At 47.4% G+C, this 21,257-nt stretch overlaps 1 protein-coding gene and 1 long non-coding RNA gene across 3 annotated transcripts in view; one reads left to right on the top strand and one right to left on the bottom strand.

Annotated features, from left to right (window-relative positions):
• Positions 1 to 21,257, bottom strand: part of LOC142463628 (uncharacterized) — a 125,810-nt gene that overhangs the window by 35,366 nt on the left and 69,187 nt on the right. The gene's annotated exons all lie outside the window — the stretch shown is intronic.
• On the top strand, positions 18,634 to 19,638 carry LOC142463648 (olfactory receptor 1G1-like). The gene has a single exon (XM_075566614.1). It carries the CDS (start codon positions 18,670 to 18,672, stop codon positions 19,636 to 19,638), a length of 969 nt encoding a protein of 322 aa, XP_075422729.1. The 5' UTR covers positions 18,634 to 18,669.

Raw genomic sequence — 21,257 nt, 5'->3', positions numbered from 1 at the left:
GGGTTGACTGGGGAAGTGGCAGAATGTTGGCGTATTTCCCATTGGTCAACTCATATGTCCCACCCACGGGGCATCCCGAGCCGGCTTGGCACACCTCTTCCTCTGACGCCGGCCAGAGATGAGCTCCCTGTTTCTATTGGCTAGTTGGATAGGGTTCCCACGCTCTGATTGATCGCTCCTCTTACCACCATGCTAAGGATAGCTTAGCAGAGTGTATGTAAGGAGACGGCAGAGGCAGAGAACCGGACCATCCAGTGACTTGTGTCGATGACGTTAAGGTGGCTTTTCAAAGTTGCTCTGTTGCAAATGGCAGAGCAACCGGCTTCGTTTGGAAGGTAGGAAAATCTGCCTCGCTGAGACTAAGTTCCGTCTTTGCGCCCAAGTTCTACAAATCGAACGTAGCGGTCGCAGATAGGAACTGAAGCAGAAAAGAGAACCAGGAGAACTTGGTGTATATCCCGGTCAGGGTAAGCTCATCCAAGTGGACGCCCTGCACTAGGAAAGGCTATATTCCCCCCTGACCCTCAGTAAGGAGGCTTTTGTCTGTCTATTGTGTAATTATTCTTGTTGTACATGGGTTTACTGAAATAAACTACATTTTGTGTCTACTACCTTTTTTTGCCTAATGTATGATCCCGGTACAACTATAAAAGGTGTTTAAAGTTTCTGGTCTAGTGACAGGAGCCTCCACCGGTCCCTTCTCTGTCCCTCCCCCTCAATCTGCTCCCCTCCCCCACCTAAAGGAGTTACGCACAGGGGGGGGGGGGTTGTCAGGGTTACCATATGCCCTTATTTTCCTGGACATATCCAGATTTTTGATTGAAGGTCGCTGTCCAGGAGGAATTTGTAAATAACTAAAAATGTCCAGAAAAGCCTGTGACGGAAGACCAGCACTTTTAACACTTTTTACCCTAACCATGATCAATTGCGTTTATTCGGGCAAGCTCGCAGACATACATAAAGTGCACAAAATACAGTAAATACATACCAACTGGGGGGTCTAGGGCGAGTCACAAGCCTCAACTAGGTGCAGGGTGCCTGCATCAGCAAAGCTTACCCTGTCCGCTGCACGTCCCAGAACACCCGCTACTCTATTCGGGAGAACCGCAGTGCTCTCCCCGCTACGTTCTGTTGTCAGAATATGGCCACCGAAATACGGGACTTGGCCTCAGCTCGGCATGGCTTTTCCTCCGGCAACTCCGTGCCGAGCGCTCTGCTATTCGGAGCACAGCACGTTCAAAAAGCCCACCATCGCTTCACCGGCCTAAGCCCTAGGTTGCTCTGGTTCTCTGGTTGGCCAGTCTCCTTACATAGACCCCACTGGGCTATCTTTTCTATGGAAGACAGACTGGCGACCAATCAGAAAGGGGGTTTGTTCCCAACCGCCAATCACGAGCCGGGGGTTTGCCTGGTCTTACCGAATCAGAGGAAGGGTCGTGCTTAGGTTCAGGATGCCGGTAAAGCGAGAAATATGAATTGGTCAATGGAAATCGTGCCTACGTACTCCGTCTCAGCAAGCGGGGCAAAGAAATCCCATAGAGTTACATTAGACTTCCATAACACACACCGTCTTTATGTACAGACGCGTACCCTCAAATCATACACTATTTGCGGGTAAAATATCAGTACTATCGGTATCTCTGGTCAGCAACACTTTACACAGATTTTAAGCCTCTTTGCCCCCCAACATCCACACTTAACCTCCCGCTTGCAACGTCCCGGTCCTGCAGCTATTTCCTATATGGGACCCTAACCACCCAGGGCATCCCTAGCTTACAACCCTGCAGTGGACAATAGAATGGGAACAGAGTTACAGGGAAACACAAAACTGTTTAATACTTGACCCAAGAGCTGACTCTCAGCTCTTAATGCACGTTTTTTAGGGGCAGCCAGTCGGGCTTCACTTTTATTATGAAGGCCGGCTACACCTACCGTCACAATGTTTACCACGCATGGACTCACACATGCGTGGTCTGATCATCACTCACGCATGCGTGGTCGGATCTTCACTCACGCATGCGTGGTCGGATCTTCACTCACGCATGCGTGGTCGGATATTGGAGCTCATCACTCACGCATGCGTGGTCGTATTTTGGCGCTCATCACTCACGCATGCGTGGTCGGATTGTGGCGCTCATCACTCACGCATGCGTGGTCGGATTGTGGCGCTCATCACTCACGCATGCGTGGTCAGATTTTGGTGTCCTCTTTTTTTGAGGATGGATTTAGGTAACACAAACCAAGAAAGAAGGTCCCAGGCTGAATTTCACTCCGTCTCTCAAGTGATAAATAGTACGATAATAAAAACATAGAGGCACTATGCTGACGTCGTGGACACACACCCTTTTAGTATGTGATTCCAAGTAATGTTGATTAATATTCCCAGGTCTATATAGGGTTTATATGTCCAAAGGAATATATTTGTCCCTAAGTATTCAGTGTATCGGGGGATGCCATGGCAGGTTACATTTGTAGGTACAAATATTATGCCAGATGACATGTCAAAATTGCCAGGTATGGGCATAGGGCATGTCACAAGGTACCCAGGTGTATCCGCAGGGGGTGGCATGATGGTTATTGGTTTCTATATAAATGGTGTAAATACAAACCCTTTATTGGGCCTGGAGGGCCCCAAATTGTATATCCACCTTGATTCCTTACATAATTGCTCCTGGTCCCAGTCTCCTTGTCTAGATCCCAGGGTGAGCTTGTCAATACCCATGAACTTTAGGATACCGGTATTAGCATTGTGACAGTTGTTTACATGTCTGGCCACTGGGGTGTACAATGGAAGTGAACTGGGGCGCTCCCTTTACACCGTGCTTCAAGCTGAACAGAAGAATAGGGTCAAAATAAACATATAAATATACCACACTTCAAATGCTCAGTGTCTGCTGCTCAACCCCTGGAAAAGGATCTTCCCACGATCCTCAAGGAAACATAGGTAGAAAGAGAGACAGAGGGTCGCAGACAAGGTTCAGAATCAGTGTCAGACCGGTGATTGAAAAACACAGTGTTAGACCAGTGATTAAAAGCACAGGGGTGATATGAATATATACAATATTTACTCACACGGACCTGTGTGGTACTGGGTAGTACTATAGGTATCTTTGTTTTCTATCTTCTTATCGGTCAGTCACACTGCCTCTCCCTCTGTACGTCTGGGATGGGCCACTCAGGGCAGACGTGGTGTGTGCAGAGACCTGGACCAGAAGCTGTGTGTCTGCTTGAGGACACCGTAGCCGGCGCCTGCACTGACGGTGATCAGTCCTGTAGACCGGACGCGGTGATCAGTCCTGTAGACCGGACGCGGCGAACAGGAGCACACTGCACCGGAGTGCGGGAGGCTGACGTCGGCGTCCCTGAGCAGTTTTTTTACACGTGAGTTATTTGTTGTCTCACTTTCTTTGCTGAATAAAAGTAATTTTATTGATCTGTGTGGCGCTGTCTCCCACTATATGCGCCCTGAGTGGCCCATCCCTGTCGTACAGAGGGAGAGGCAGTGTGACTGACCAACAAGAGGCTACAAAGATACGTATAGTACTATCCATTACCACACAGGCCCGTGTGAGTGCATATTGTATATATTCCTATCACCCCTGTGCTTTTAATCACTTGTCTAACATTGTGTTTTTCAATCACCGGTCTGACATTGATTCTGACCCTTGTCTGCGCCCCTCTGTCTCTCTTTCTACACTGGGGTGTACTGGCTGTTCCAGTGGACTGGCAATTGATGAATTTGCGGATACTAAACGTTTGTGTGTCCTCCCAGTTCTGCAAAGTCTTGGTGGGCAGCATGTGATTACGGGCTTTACACTGTGAACAATTGAAAGAGCCTTTGGGGTTCTCAGGTAGCCATGCACTGTAGGTCTCCGGTTGGGTTCATAGTGGCTGTGTACCAATACATCCTTCAGATTCCTCGATCTGTGGCTAGTTACTTCTTTTCACACTTATCCCCCCCATCTCCTCATATGTACCTGGATTTATGTTAACCGTAGGATTCTGGCACTCAGGGAGAGGGACAATGGGGGTATTTAACAGCCGCCATGATGCAGGAGGGTTTCTTCTCTTGAGACCCCTGCGTTGCATCAATATGCAAGCACTGCTCCTCCTCCCTACGGTTGTACTGCGGGCACAATTAATTGTGGGAGGCACTTTACAGAGCTCCAGCCACACAAGCAGAACCTCCATTACTGCCGGTGAGCATGACAGCTACTCCACGGCGGAGTGGTAGAAGGAGGATAGTGGGGGGATACTCCCACTAGATCTACAGATCAAATACATTGCTGCAGGTCAGCTTGGACCAGTGCAGAGCCTGACCCCTCCTCAGCTGGGGGTCCCCAGGGCAGACATGCAAGGAGAAGTAATGCAGGTAGGTCTTGAGCCTGTTATTGTAGATTACCAGAGTGGGTCTCTCGCACAGTACGAGGCAGACTGATCCAGAGAGTGGGAGCAGCGCTCCTAAAAGCTCGGGCACCAAAAGAAGTCGCGGAGATTCTGGGAACTGTTAGGAGTCCTTCACCAGCAGATCGGAATGAGCGAATGCGAGTGTAGGGAACTGGAAGCTCTCAGATAGCTGGGACCCTGGGCATGTAGTGATTTTAATGTTAACAAGCTAATCTTGAAATAAATTCACCTTTTTACAGGCAGCCAGTGCAGAGAACAGGTGTTATGTGGCAAGAGCAGGTCTGGTTAGTTACCAACCTGGCCGCAGCGTTCTGCACCAGCTGCAGGGGGCGCAGCTCTGTTTCTGGGAGACCCAGGAGAGTGCATTGCAGTAGCCCAGGCGTGAGGACACAAAGTCATGGGCAGATGCAAGTTCCTTTCAGACGCAGATATGTCTGCGCACATTCGCCGGCCGCTACTATTTGCAAATGTCATAAAACCCGCCACACGTTTTTACCTGAATTCCATTTGCAAATTTTACAACAGAGGGCCGGCCTTATGGCACGGCGAGCATGGCGCTCCCTCCTCTCGGTGCCGGGATCCAACTTTCACCCGACTGGAGGTGGGAGCTGGAGGAGGGAATGCGGGGCCCCCGGACCGGCAGAGAGGTAGGTGTGGGGTGGTGTGTGTGCTCGCTCTTACCTTCTCCACAGCGGGCCACCTCCTGCAGTGTCGCATTGCCATGGCAACACAACATCACGGCATTTCATGACTTTGCGCTGCCATGACAATGTGACATCACATGACGCCACGACACTGCCGGAGGAGGGCTGCTGGTCTAGGTAAGTCACCCTTTTCTTTTGCATTGGGTCCCCGCTGCCAGCGCGCCACTTTGGGCCCGCAAGGTTCAATGTTCATGCATACTGCGCATGTAAAGAAAATAGTGCGCAGCTGATATACCATTTAACCACAACCCTATATACAGTGATATAGTGCTTAATGTGAGAGGAAAAATAAAGACCCTTAGAACTCAGGGTTAATACATACAATCTGTGTAAACAGTGGCAGCTGCAGCTGTTAGGTGGTCAGGGTGGCTCCGCGCTCCCACAGAACTACAGACAATAAACACAAAAAACAGCGCAAACTGCATCGTGAAGTATATCAAAAATTATAATTCCATTAAAAAGGTAAGTATTAGGCGTACATGAAATAGGTAGAACAAACGCATTGAGCGCTACAAGCACAACAGATTACCACTCAGCAACAGGCGGAAAACGGCTCTGGACCACTCAGAGGTTCCTGCGGTCTGTGACATCTCCTTGGTGCGCAGTCCTTAGGAAGGGCAGCTCAGTCCGATGGGGCTGTCACTCACGGGGGTGAATTCCTCTCAGCGGTGTCTGCAGGCGTGTATCCGTCGCACTTCCGGGTCGCGTCTGGATGACGTCACGGTAACAGGCGTAAGTGCCCTCGTGGTACACGCTGAACGTATGGTAAGTCCATTAGGCGGGCGCTGCGGTGACAAGAGCCGCCCCTCAATAGAGCCGGACTAGCTGCTAGGAGTGGCCGTCGCGCTACGCGGTCAGTTGTTCCTGCGTACAGGAAAATTGTGAGCAGAACAAGCGACGGAGCGCTAGGCCAAGCTAGGCCACGCCCCCTGCCGGTTCAGCCAATGAGGGCGAACCTGCCGGGTGATGCCATTGCCACGCCCCCGTCACTCCCCCTCCCTTTCTTTCCCCTGCAGCTCAATGCAGACCAGGGAACACGGCTGTGGCTCTTTGTAAGTTATTTAATTGTTACTAAATGAATTCGTCCTTATAGGAATAGAGTTTAGTCCAAATCAGTCAGGCACTCTTGCAAAATGTGATCCTCCCTGCTGCACAGTGTTACTTTACCTCTGGGATATGGTTTGCTGTGAGTGCCAGACAGTGTGTATAAGCCGCACTAAATTGATTTGGACTAAACTCTATTCCTATAAGGACGAATTCATTCAGTAACAATGAAATAACTTACAAAGAGCAACACCTAAGTGATTCTCCTATACCAGTTGTGTGCTGGTGATCCCAAACCCCAGGCTAATATGTGCTCATTCAAAGCATCTTATTACACCTTTTCTCTCTCCCCCTAATTGTAATAAAAACTGATTCAAAAGTTGAGTTTTAAATGTATAATCTGATCATAATTCAGAGCATGAGCGCATATTGGTTGGATACCTTTGTCTCTATTTTGTAAAGTTTATCAACTTATAAAAATATATTCCAATGTTGCATAATTTCTTATTTATATTTATATTTATTTAATCGAAACAGTGTTAAAAACGATTGACTTTTAGCATCACTTGGGCAGAGTGACCGCCTCGCGATAAGGATTTAGTACAAAGGATTGCAGGGAGGTGTAACATTCTGCAGTAGGTTATACAGACCCAGCCCAATCCCTTCTAGCCACGGGGTGAAGATGTATGGTCACAGTGCGCCACCTTGTGGTAAAAGGCAAGAAGTGACACAGAAAAGCTAGGGAATAACAAGCAGCTTTTACTCCAAGGGAAATTAATATCGGAAAGATGGCGACGCGGTTGATGTAATATCTTATCTGAAGGCAAAGGACGCCCAATTATGTCACATCCTATGGAAATATAACATGGTACGGCGCAGATAGAATCACACAGCGCCAGGGTTTCCAATACGGAAGTGTATAAGGTTAATTTGAAAGGTTCTAGCGTCCTCATGTGGTCGCTCCGAGAATTACAGTTTGTCAACTAATGTGAGTTTAGGCATTTTTGACAAACTCATCAGCTTGGCAGAACCGGAGTGAAACCGCTTCTAAAAAAGTCTTTACACCCATACTGGGCCTGTGAGAAGGGCGTACAGCGTAGCAAAGCGCGCCAATCCCAGCGGAAACGGCTCTTTAATAGCGGATTGTCACACTTCGGAGCTACGAGAACAGGCCCCCTGGTGCTGACCACTGCCTGTGAATTGCTGCCTAAGAGACGTATCTGTGCTGCTGACTCACACACTGACTGTGCTGCTTATACATACTGTCTGGCACTCACAGCAAACCATATCCCAGAGGTAAAGTAACACTGTGCAGCAGGGAGGATCACATTTTGCAAGAGTGGCTGACTGATATTCCTATAAGGACGAATTCATTCATTAACAATGAAATAACTTACAAAGAGCAACACCTAAGTGATTCTCCTATACCAGTTGTGTGCTGGTGATCCCAAACCCCCGGCTAATATGTGCTCATTCACAGGATCTTATTACACCTTTCTCTCTCTCCCCTAATTGTAATAAAAACTGAATCAAAAGTTGAGTTTTAAATGTATAATCTGATCATAATTCAGTGCATGAGCGCATATTGGTTGGATACCTTTGTCTCTACTTTGTAAAGTTTATCAACTTATAAAAATATATTCCAATGTTGCATCATTTTTTATTGAAGTGAAACTTCTTTAGTGGCTCATCCCTAATGGGGCAGAAAATGAAACGGATGTGACGTCAAAGTGCTGATGTCACAGTGCTGGCAGATGAGGCCTGGGCTGTGTTCTGGCAAATCACATGGGCGGGGCGCTGCTCCTATTAGGCACCGCTCCCCCCACACGGCCGGCGCCGCACCATTCCAACCATTCCCCACACACCGTTCCCGCCCGCTGCTCGCACATGCTGACATCTAACTGCCGCCGCATCCCCCACACAGCCGCTGACATGCGGCGGCGCCGCTCTCCCTCACCCGCTCCTCCACACCGGCAGCCGTCCTCCTCAACGCATGCGCAGAGGCTCTGTCCATAGCCATGTTGTGGATGGCAGGTTTCGTGTGTACGGTGTGGTTGGCAGAGGGCGCTGCTGCGAGGCAACCGGTGATTGGCTGTTGCTTCCCGCCGCTGACGATTGGTTAAGGGGCTGTCAGTCAGTTAAGGGGTCCCTTAATTCCCCTCCTACGGCACGGGCTCTGCGGTGCTGCCCACCGTGGAGTACGCTGCTCCGTGGTGGGGTAGCTATCTGAGGCCGAGGCTCCACCCCCTGCCCTGTCGCTCCTGCTTTGGTAACGGGAGGAGGGGGTAACGGGACCACCGTGTCGCCGGAGGGGGCTGGGAGTCCGCAGCTCTGTGTCCGCAGCTCCGCCTGGGGTAGTAGGAGGAGGGGGGGTAGGAGAGGGGAGGGGGGAGGAGGAGGGGGGAGGGGGGAGGAGGAGGGGCGAGGGGGGAGGAGGAGGGGGGGCACAACACAGAGAGACATTCACACAACACAGAGAGAGAGAGACACACACACTGACTGACACACACACACACACACACACACTGACTGACACACAGACACACTGACACACACTCACACACTGACACACACTCACATACACACACTGACTCACACACGCGCACACACACACTGACTCACACACGCACACACACACACTGACGGACACACGCGCACACACACACTGACCACACGCGCACACACACACTGACTCACACACACACACTAACTGACACACGCGCACACACACACTGACTGACACAGGCGCACACACACACACTGACTGACACACGCGCACACACACACACTGACTGACTGACACACGCTGACTGACACGCGCACACATGCTGACTGAAACACGCGCGCACACGCTGACTGACACGCGCACACACGCTGACTGACACACACGCACACACGCTGACTGACACACACGCACACACGCTGACTGACACAGACACGCACACACACTGACTGAAACAAACACACACACTGACTGGCACACACGCACACACGCTGACCGAGACAGAGAGACATTCCCACAACACAGAGAGATAGACCTACACTGACTGACACACACACACACACACACACACACACACACACACACACACACACACACACACACACACACACACACACACACACTGACTGACACACACACATGCACTCACTGACTGACACATACACTGACTGACACATGTATGCCGAGCACGCACGTTATAAGTCAATTTCTGTGACAAAAGTCAAAGAAGTTTCACTTACTATGCGCATGCACAGCTTTTTTTTATATATATATATTTATTTAATCGAAACAGTGTTAAAAACGATTGACTTTTAGCATCACTTGGGCAGAGTGACCGCCTCGCGATAAGGATTTAGTACAAAGGATTGCAGGGAGGTGTAACATTCTGCAGGAGGTTATACAGACCCAGCCCAATCCCTTCTAGCCACGGGATGAAGATGTATGGTCACAGTGCGCCACCTTGTGGTAAAAGGCAAGAAGTGACACAGAAAAGCTAGGGAATAACAAGCAGCTTTTACTCCAAGCGAAATTAATATCGGAAAGATGGCGACGCGGTTGATGTAATATCTTATCTGAAGGCAAAGGACGCCCAATTATCCCACATCCTATGGAAATATAACATGGTACGATTTATGTTGTACACGCCGCGTGTACATTCCCAGTGTTCTATGGAGTAAAAGACTATTTGCCTTAGCTGCAGCTTCAGGATTTTGGGGTTTATTCCCCTTTTTTTACAGTTGCTGTGGGGGCCTGGCGGTCAGTGCTGCAAGTTGGGCCCAACCCCTGGCCAGGACCAGCAGCTGGTCCTCTCGCGGCCTGGCAACGGCTCTCCCTGAGCTGCAAGCCACTATCCCTCTGTCCCACGCCGAGCTTCCAACGTCAGCACGCGCGTGCCTGAAGCTGGGCCACGCTTACACCTGGCGTGCTGACGTCAGGGAGGCCCGTCGGGAGCTCGGCGTGTGACACAGGGACAAAGGCTGCTGCTGAAGGAGAGCGGGGCCCAGCACCGAGAGGACCGGCAGCCGGGTCTGGCCCGACTTGCAGCACCTGCTAACCCCCCCCCCCCCCCAGCGCCCAGGACACCTGTCCCTCCCCGTTGGCGGCCCTCGTTGGAGGGGCTGGGGGTGAAAAAGCAGAGTAGCAGGAGGGTGCAAATATTAAATAAGGGGAGAGAGAGGGGCATAGGGCAGAGAGAGGGAGGGAGAGAGTTAAAGAGAGAGGGAGAAAGCGAGAGGGAGAGAGAAGAGGTTAGAGAGGGGGGGAGAGAGAAGGGAAGAGAGAGAAGGGAAGAGAGAGATATGGATAGAGAGATACCCCTAAAACACCTGGGATATATGCTCATAGGATATGCAAAGTATATTGTAAAGACTCCTATTAGCATATCTCCCAGGTATCCCAGGTATGCTCTTTTTTGAGCATGCGGTAGGTGTCTCTCCACGAGTTGTTTGAAGGCAGGTTTCAGGGGATATATTTAGCACTTGGGATTATAGTAAGAGAAAGTGTGTCTCCCTCCCTCAGCACTCAGACCTCAGGAGCTGGGACTTCTGGGTGTATTAAATGTCACAGCGGTCGCACAGGGAAAGCTATGGGGGTTTCACGGGCATTCGCCTCAATTTCTAACTGTCCAAACCGCCTGCAAATTGAATTTTGTTACAAATAACAGTAAAGAGTTTGCGTTTCGTATTTTGACCCATTCTCCCATCTCTAGTACAGACGTAGCCAGACAGATTATTGTTGCTGCCATCTTCACTGGGGCAGCGAGGAGCCAAACGCCACTATTGCCCCAGCAATGCCCCCTGTCTGTGCGGGAGGAGAGTGACATAGGGAAGGGGCACAGAACCATTTGCAGGAACTCTCGCTGCAGATCTTACGCTGTAAATAGCTGTACATGGCTCCTGAAATTTGTATACAGCAGTTTCACATGCCAGTAGTATTATTAAATAAGCGCTTAGACAATGGACCCTGCTTAAAGCTACAGGTCAAGCTGCCATTTTTTTTCCAATTCTTTTTTTTCCATTCAATACAGTACGTGCATCAATACAATCTGCACACTGACAGGTGATTAGCTAAACTGCAGATCAATACGTGCATCAATACAATCAGCACACTGACAGGTGATTAGCTACGCTGCAGATCAATATGTGCATCAATACAATCTGCACACTGACAAGTGATTAGCTAAACTGCAGATCAATACGTGCATCAATACAATCTGCACACTGACAGGTGATTAGCTAAGCTGCAGATCAATATGTCCATCAATACAATCTGCACACTGACACGTGATTAGCTAAACTGCAGATCAATATGTGCATCAATACAATCTGCACACTGACAGGTGATTAGCTAAACTGCAGATCAATATGTCCATCAATGCAATCTGCACACTGACAAGTGATTAGCTACGCTGCAGATCAATATGTGCATCAATGCAATCTGCACACTGACACGTGATTAGCTAAGCTGCAGATCAATATGTGCATCAATGCAATCTGCACACTGACACGTGATTAGCTAAGCTGCAGATCAATATGTGCATCAATACAATCTGCACACTGACACGTGATTAGCTAAGCTGCAGATCAATATGTGCATCAATACAATCTGCACACTGACACGTGATTAGCTAAGCTGCAGATCAATATGTGCATCAATACAATATGCACACTGACACGTGATTAGCTAAGCTGCAGATCAATATGTGCATCAATACAATCTGCACACTGACACGTGATTAGCTAAGCTGCAGATCAATATGTCCATCAATACAATCTGCACACTGACAGGTGATTAGCTACGCTGCAGATCAATATGTGCATCAATACAATCTGCACACTGACAGGTGATTAGCTAAGCTGCAGATCAATATGTGCATCAATACAATCTGCACACTGACATGTGATTAGCTAAGCTGCAGATCAATATATGCATCAATACAATCTGCACACTGACACGTGATTAGCTAAGCTGCAGATCAATATGTGCATCAATACAATCTGCACACTGACACGTGATTAGCTAAGCTGCAGATCAATATGTGCATCAATACAATCTGCACACGTACACGTTATAAGCTAAGCTGCAGATCAATATGTGCATCAATACAATCTGCACACTGACACGTGATTAGCTAAGCTGCAGATCAATATGTGCATCAATACAATTTGCACACTGACAGGTGATTAGCTTAGCTGCAGATCAATATGTGCATCAATACAATCTGCGCACTGACAGGTGATTAGCTAAGATGCAGATCAATATGTGCATCAATACAATCTGGGCACTGACACGTGATTAGCTAAGCTGCAGATCAATATGTCCATCAATACAATCTGCACACTGACAGGTGATTAGCTAAGCTGCAGATCAATATGTGCATCAATACAATCTGCACACTGAAAGGTGATTAGCTAAGCTGCAGATCAATATGTGCATCAATACAATCTGCACACTGACAGGTGATTAGCTAAGCTGCAGATCAATATGTGCATCAATACAATCTGCACACTGACATGTGATTAGCTAAGCTGCAGATCAATATGTGCATCAATACAATCTGCACACTGACAGGTGATTAGCTAAACTGCAGATCAATATGTGCATCAATACAATCTGCACACTGACACGTGATTAGCTAAGCTGCAGATCAATATGTGCATCAATACAATCTGCACACTGACAGGTGATTAGCTAAGCTGCAGATCAATATGTGCATCAATACAATCTGCACACTGACAGGTGATTAGCTAAGCTGCAGATCAATATGTGCATCAATACAATCTGCACACTGACAGGTGATTAGCTAAGCTGCAGATCAATATGTGCATCAATACAATCTGCACACTGACAGGTGATTAGCTAATCTGCCGATCGATCCGTTCTCCTGTAATCGATCGCCGAATCGGGGGTTATATAATTCACTGATAAGGCTGCACAAGGGTACCCAGGATGCACAGTTATGTGAGGAAGATCATGTGACCAGACAGGCACTAGATACAATTGTTGACTGCTAGAGAGAGGGCAGGGCTCAAGAGAAGAGGAAGGGGGTGTGACTTTGTAAATGTTTTCTATATAAACAAAAATGCTTGTTACATTAGAATGCATTAAAATGTTTTTTTTTTTTAAATGCTACAAGTATTTTCTCAGAGCACAGAACTGATTTATTTAAGAAAAACACATGTAGGATATTGCTTGAATGGCAGCTTTAAAATGTAAGTGGACGTGTCACATTTCAGAGAGACATACAGTAAAATATCCCTCTTACTGCACATAAACGTGTTTATATAAAACCCTAAGATCTCTTGTTCCTACTATAACCCCTACGCTTTGACACATTTGTAACTCCTCCCTATACTCTGGTACCTTTCCCTCCTCCTTCAAACATGCAACAGTTATACCATTACTCAAAAACAGCAAGCTTGACCCGACCTGTCTTTCTAACTATCGACCTGTCTCCCTCCTGCCTTTTGCTTCTAAACTCCTTGAACGTATTGTATTTGCTCACTTGATCCACTTTCTCAACACCCATTCTCTCCTAGACCCTCTACAATCTGGCTTCCGTACTGCTCACTCCACGGAAACAGCCCTCACTAAAATAACTGACGACCTCCATGCTGCCAAAGACAGAGGTCGTTACACTCTGCTCATATTACTCGACCTCTCTGCAGCATTTGACACCGTGGACCACCCTCTTCTCCTTCACATTGTCCATACTCTTGGTATTCGGAACAAAGCTTTATCCTGGATCTCCCCTTACCTCTTCCATCGTACTTTCAGTGTCTCTTCTGCCAACATGTCCTCCTCTATCAATCTCTATGTGGGGGTACCCCATGGGTCTGTCCTGGGACCTCTTCTCTTTTCTCTGTACACACTTTCTCTTGGTGACCTAATCACATCTCTTGGGTTTAAATATCACCTCTATGATGATGACACACACATTTACCTTTCAACCCCTGACCTTACACCTGCTGTACAGACCAAAGTTTCTGAATGTCTCTCTGCTATATCATCCTGGATTGCCATCTGCCGACTTAAACTTAACATGGCTAAAACAGAGCTCCTCATACTTCCTCCCAAACCTGGCCCTACCACCTCATTTCACATTACTGTTGGAAGTAATATAATTCAGCCAGGAGCCCAAGCACGCTGCCTAGGGGTCACACTCGACTCCTCTCTCACATTCTCCTCTCACATTCAAAACATATCTAAAACCTGTTGCTTTTTCCTCCGCAATATAACAAAGATACACCCTTTCCTCTGATACTCGACTGCTAAAACTTTGACTCAGGCCCTCATTCTCTCCCGTCTTGATTACTGTAACCTCCTGCTGTCCGGCCTTCCTGCCTCTCACCTGTCTCCCCTACAATCTATCCTAAACGCTGCTGCCAGAATCACTCAACTCTTTCCTAGATCTGTCTCAGCATCTCCCCTGATGAAATCCCTCTCCTGGCTTCCGATCAAATCCCGCATCTCACACTCAATTCTCCTCCTCACTTTTAAAGCTTTACATTCTTCTGCCCCTCCTTACATCTCAGCCCTAATTTCTCGTTATGCACCAGCCCAACTCTTGCGTTCTGCTCAAGGATGTCTTCTCTCTACCCCCTTTGTATCTAAAGCCCTCTCCCGCCTTAAATCCTTCTCTCTGACTGCCCCACACCTCTGGAATGCCCTTCCCCTCAATACCAGACTAGCACCCTGCCGTCACATGTTCCGCCGCTCTGATGCCACCTCTGCTTGTCTCACCGTCTTGGCATAGCGTCACTCTCACAGACGCCGTGCATCCAGTGTGCTTGTGACCCCTGCGTTCTCCTCGTGGACTTCCCCGGCTGCGCACACAACGCAGAAGTGGCTATCACCCTCCGCCCGACACTGCTCGGCTCAGTTTTCTTCAATGCAGTCAGAACTCCCAAAGTCTGTAACGGTGAATGCCTACACCGCAACACCCTATGCGGTTCGTGAAAGTATTCACTTCCTCAGGGGCATATGATGTGGATAAGCATATCTCATTATCAATTAATCTATGTGAGATATGCTTATCCACATCATATGCCACACAGGATAAAGGTTATCCAAAGTGCTGTGTGGCATCCTGCTTGTCATATGTAGGATTCCAATTTTTTCTCACCGGACGAGGTCTTCTGAGTCAGCGCTCCCTGTCACTGAGACAGTTGTCTTTTTTACTTAGTATTTTTACATTATTATTAAATTAGTTTTCTAGCTATTCATTAGCCGTGCCGTCTTACCACATGGGCACGCTGGGCAGCTGCCCGGGGGCCCCACGAGCATAGGGGCCCCGCGCTAATCTATACACAGACCAGAATGTAACACTAATTTTCCCATCACCCGCCTCAACATTCACATCTCCCGCTAACTCGGTAGAAAGAGGAAAATGACGCCTTGCAGCGGAGAGTCGGCGTGTCTGCAATCACGGGAGAAATGTTGCAGTTTTTATTGCTTGCAATGTTATGGAAGCAGAATATTGTAACGGATTTGTGGGAGGCAATTAACGGCTGGGGACAGCAATTGCTGTGTAGGCAGGTGTAAGGATCCGCGCTGCGGGTATACCCGCTTCCGGTGCCTCCTTACCTTTATTACAGGCCGTCCGGGCTCCCCGGTGGCATCCCTCGCACATCTCGGTCCCGTGCGTCACCCTAACGGGCACGCGCGGACCCAGGCCGCCATTAGTTGTCGCCGGGCATCAGACTCCGCTTCCTCTGACGCGGTGCACGCACCTTGCGTGTCTCTGCCCCTGCCCGTCAGCGCCGCCTCCCAGGTTCCTCTTCCTCACCTGACCCTTCCCCTGTCCGTCCCTCTGCTCCTCCCCTTCTTCTGGCTTCTCCCAAATCCTCCGGTTCGTCTCTCCCACTCTAGCTTGTGGGCAGGCCGAGCGTTACACAGGGCCCAGTGCACTGCTTTGCCCGGGGCCTATAATGCTGTAAGACCGCCCTGTTCATTAGGTGTTTAGTTTTCTGTTCGGAGGAAATCTATCTGTTTGTCAGCGTATGTTTTATTTGTCTATGTATCTGGAGGCAGCCGAGTCATTTAAACTGGACATTCTTTATGGTCAGATTTTATTCTGCCAATTGGACTTTTATCTAGGCGCCGGAATATTTTTTGTTTCTTATATTTATTTTATGTTTACCAGACTCCTCTTATCCAACTTGAGGGGCCTTCTCCTGCAGATCTCATTACATTTCACCCCCCCCCCCCCCCAAACATCTATTTTTTTTGTTGCCCCAGGGCAATAAGCCTAGGGACGTCCTTGTCAACCTGCTTGTGGCAAAACTGGTTATTTATAAAACCAGGTAGCAGTGTTTGGAAGGGAAGATCCCAATGAAAATCGTGGGGATGTTCCGGGCGCTGGAGTCTCCCGTTACCGGGCAGAGTACACCCACGCTGAGTTCACTTGGACAGTTTCAGAGTTTGCCCCCCAGTTTGCGTCAGACTTGGACGCTCTGCTCCGTATCCCCCACATTTGGATAATTTTATTCTCACCCCCCCCCCTTATTTGGTGCACGTTATCTTTATTTTACTGTGCACTGTTCTGTTTTTTGGCCCTTACAATCGAGGAAAATTACTTTTTCACTTTCCATGTTTCAGGAGAGGTCCCATGTCAGCGGAGGATGAAGCGGGCGGCGGCGGCAGGAGAGGTCCCACGTCTGCAGGGGAATGAAGATAAGAAGGCAGCAGGTGACGGTGGCGGCAGGAGATAATAATATCAGGAGAGCTGAGCAGGAGCAGAGCGGCACAGGGTGGTGCACACTGTAAGCAGAAGTCAGACACTGGCCAACTTCTGGTGTTACAGTGTGCTCCTTCCCAGCCCTCCCCCTATGCCGCTCTGCTCCTACACAGCTCTTCTGCTATTATGACCTCCTGCCGCCTCCTCCACCGCACGCCCGCTGTCTTCTTATCTTCATTCGCCTGCAGACGTGGGACCTGTCCTGCTGCCGCCGCACTCCCGCCCACTGTCCATCTTCAACCATCTGCAGACGTGGGACCTCTCCTGCCACCGCCGCCCGTTTGGTCCTCCACTGACATGGGACCTTTCCAGAAACATGGTAAGTGAAAAGAGGGGGTTAGTACTATAGACACTTAACAACATTTTTTTAATACATCGATTCTAGGACGCACCCCGATTTCAGACGTGTGAAAATTGAAAAAGAGGTGCGTCTTAGAATTGAGGAAATAGGGTATATTAGTTTTTTTAATGCTCATTCTGCCCTCAGTGGGACAGAGGAGTTTGCTGAGATTGGATGGCTTTGCTGGTCATTCCCTTCCAAACCAGACAGGTTAGAATAAGCCTGATGCATACTATGTAACTATGTAACTATGTAACTATGTAACTATGCAAACACACAACTGGGGCTGCAGCAGCCACAGTAATATGACTGGTACCAGGAAAATAAACTGCAATATTAACTGCTGCCCTTACTGTTCTATCCTCACTGCCAACTGAGCCTAAAAAATCTTCCCTCAGCTTCACAGGAGAACCCCCCCACCCCCCACTCCTGTCCCCCTGGCTGCTACAGCTCATAATACCAAAAAATAAAAAAAAAAAATAAACCACCATAAACTCTATCGCTAATTCATTTTTCTTTCTATATCTCTGTCTATATATTTCTATCTCTCTCTCTCTCCCTACCATACAGTCCCACATATCTCTCTCTCTCCCTACCATACAGTCCCACATATCTCTCTCCCATGAGGCTGACAAAAAATTAGTAACTTTAATTAGTTCCCCAGAAAGGTGACAGGTGGCAGTAGTGAGCTATATAAGGCAGAGCTGTGTGTGTTCAGAGACACACTGTGTATCATACACTGACTCACACACACAGCGTGTGATCACATATAGGTAAGAGAGGCACATATGGCTGTGTCTAATTCCTAAGAAAGGGCTTGTAGAGACTACAGCAGCAAACATCACATCCTCACCCAGCACAGGAACAGCTCCCTCCCCAGCACAGGATGCTCTCTGGTGAGTAATGATACGCAGTACTGATGTATATTTGTGAACAACTACAGCACTAAAATATTATCGCACATGATTTGCACAGATTAGGAATTATTCACTTCTTCATATATAACTCAGGTTTCATGTATTGTTTCTGCTCCTTATTCATTATGCTGTGAGCTGCTTTTTTATTCTCTGTTATAATTAAACTGATCTCTTCTCCAGCATTGGTTCATGTGTTCAATTGTGTTACTGTGCATCCTCTCAGCACCTGTAATATTGTGTTACTGTGTATCCTCTCAGCCCCTGTAATATTGTGTAACTGTGTATCCTCTCAGCGTCTGTAATATTGTGTTACTGTGTATCCTCTCAGCACCTGTAATATTGTGTTACTGTGTATCCTCTCAGCAGCTGTAATATTGTGTTACTGTGTATCCTCGCAGCACCTGTAATATTGTGTTACTGTGTATCCTCTCAGCACCTGTTATATTGTGTTACTGTGTATCCTCTCAGCAGCTGTAATATTGTGTCTTGTTTGATTTTCCAATACAGGCAACTTAATGATCAACATAAGCCTGGAAAACCAAACAATATCACATGAATTCTTCCTTCTTGGATTCTCTGAGCTCCTAATGATTCGGTACATATTATTCCTGATATTTTACCTTATCTATTTTATGACTTTGACCGGAAACCTTCTCATTCTTGTTCTTATCCACAATGACTCCCGTCTTCACACCCCAATGTATTTCTTCCTTGGTAACCTGGCGTGTTTGGACGCCGGCTCTTCCTCTGTCACTGTCCCTCGGATGCTCGCTGACTTACTCACTGAAATTAGGACAATTTCCTTAACGGCTTGTAGAACTCAGGTATTTTTCTTCATTTTTTTTGCCGGTTCTGAGCTCTTCCTGCTGGCAGTGATGTCCTACGACAGGTACGTTGCCATCTGCCACCCTCTGCATTACAGTCACATCATGTCTTGGGAAGTCTGTGCCCAACTGGCCTCAGTGGTGTGGGCTATTGGATTCTCCCACTCATTGATACAGACACTTTGTACTCACAGGTTGACCTTTTGTGGCCCAAATATCATTCAGAGCTTCTTCTGTGAGCTGCACTTCCTGTTACAGCTCTCGTGCACTGACACCTTCATAAACATTGTGCTCATATTTCTTGCAGTGTTATTTATAGCATTACCTGCCTTATTAATCACTTTTATCCCATACATACACATATTCCGTACAATCCTGAGGATCCCGACCAAGGAAGGGAAACACAAAGCTTTCTCCACCTGCGCGTCTCACCTGTCTGTGGTCTTTATCTATTATGGGACTCTCTTCTTTACATATTTACGTCCCGCACCAAGTCACCCTGGTATTAGTGACAGTCTGGTGTCTGTTATTTATACAGTAATTACCCCTTTATTAAACCCTTTAATTTACAGTCTAAGAAACAAGGATCTCAAAAGAGCACTTAGAAATACTCTGCACAAACACTTTCACATAGGAACAGACTGTAGGCTGAGTTTATAGCTGAGTTCTGGGTTCACATAAAGGTGAGAAAGGTGTGAGGGATCTGTAGGTGCTATATACTGTGCTAGTGTTACATAAGGATTGAAGAATTCCTGAGGTTTCTTGTTGGGCAGAATGTCTCCTTTTTATATATCTAATACTGAAATATTACATGTAAAATTTGGGAATAAAAGGCGTTGGATAACGCAGGTGTGTATGTGTTACTCAGGTCAGAAAGTAAAGCAAAGAAAATACTAATAAGGGGAAAATATCTCCCAAAGGTGCCTGCCCCTAAGTAAGTGGGGCCACACACAAGGAATCAGTGACAGGAATATAAAGGGCAGCTCTCAATCAGCGCGACTCAATGTTTGCTGATTCCTGACAAGGAATAAATTCAGCAACTGATGTTCCAAAGAAATCCCACCTTTTTATTCCCAGGAGCAGGCAGAGGATGCAGTGTTTCTGGCGTTAGTGGATCCTGTGTCAGGGAAGGGAAGGGATTAAGAATAGTCCGTACAAATCAGCATCCTGTAGCTCAGTCCCTGCTATTTCTGTGTTACATTTATTATTAATCAGGTTTTTTCACAATTTCCCCAGAAAATAATGAAGTAAAAGACCTGGAAGCAGTAAGCGCTGTTTCTCATTCCTGTCTCAGCTGCTTATCAGAGGGGAACCTGCAGCATGTATAGTGTGTATCTATAGAACAGCCCTGTGCCTTACAGGGACCCTGCACAGTACATGGGAATATCATATAAATCAGGGATACTGCATCCAGTATAAAATACAAACTGCCCCGAAGAGCTGACAATCGATGTGCGATCTTGATAGTAAAGTCACCTTTTATCTTCATCTTTTAATAATTGGATTGTGCGGCAATCTCCAAACTGAGGAAGTCGCCAGAGGAGGAAGCCTGTTCTAATTGTGTATACAAGGGATTAAATTGAAAACGGAGGGCAGGGGGGCAAGAAAAAGAAAGAAAGGGCAAACAAAGAACAGAGAAAATTTATATAGTTTACTATTCAACAGCAAATAAGTATATTGATGCTCTAGGCAAGAAACACATGCAACTCAATGATTGTTGTACAGATTTAGTATACACAAACACATATACACAGACACATATATACACACACACACACACATATATATTCATATTCTCACACACACACACACACACACACACACACACACACACACACACACACACACACACACACACACACACACACACACACACACACACACTCACACACACACACACACACACACACACACACACATATACACACACACACACATATATACATATATATTCATATTCTCACACACACACAAAACACAGTTTAGATATTTTGGCAAAATTATTTTGTTCCTCTATATATTAGTAACGAGCTCCTGCGTGTATAAATGTGATTTCCTCTAAACATTTTGGGCTAGAAGTGTATAACAAGCCTGTTATAAATAGCAGAGAACATAACCCTTCCTACAAACACTGAGAGTAACGCAGAGACCCTTCCCTAGCAGGAGATATTCAGCTAATTTCTAAGGACTGATAATATTCTGTGTGGGGAGGAGGGAGGCTGCAAAATGGGACAAACCCAGCACTTTTACACAACCTGCAGAGGGGACGGTGGGAATGG

Source organism: Ascaphus truei, chromosome 11 (genome assembly GCF_040206685.1).
Source record: "Ascaphus truei isolate aAscTru1 chromosome 11, aAscTru1.hap1, whole genome shotgun sequence".
NCBI classification, from domain to species: Eukaryota; Metazoa; Chordata; class Amphibia; order Anura; family Ascaphidae; genus Ascaphus; species Ascaphus truei.
This window is presented reverse-complemented; position numbering and strand designations above follow the sequence as displayed.

Coding starts and splice junctions, on each gene's coding strand:
- LOC142463648 (XM_075566614.1), top strand. CDS start 18,670: ATGATCAACATAAGCCTGGAAAACCAAACAATATCACATGAATTCTTC.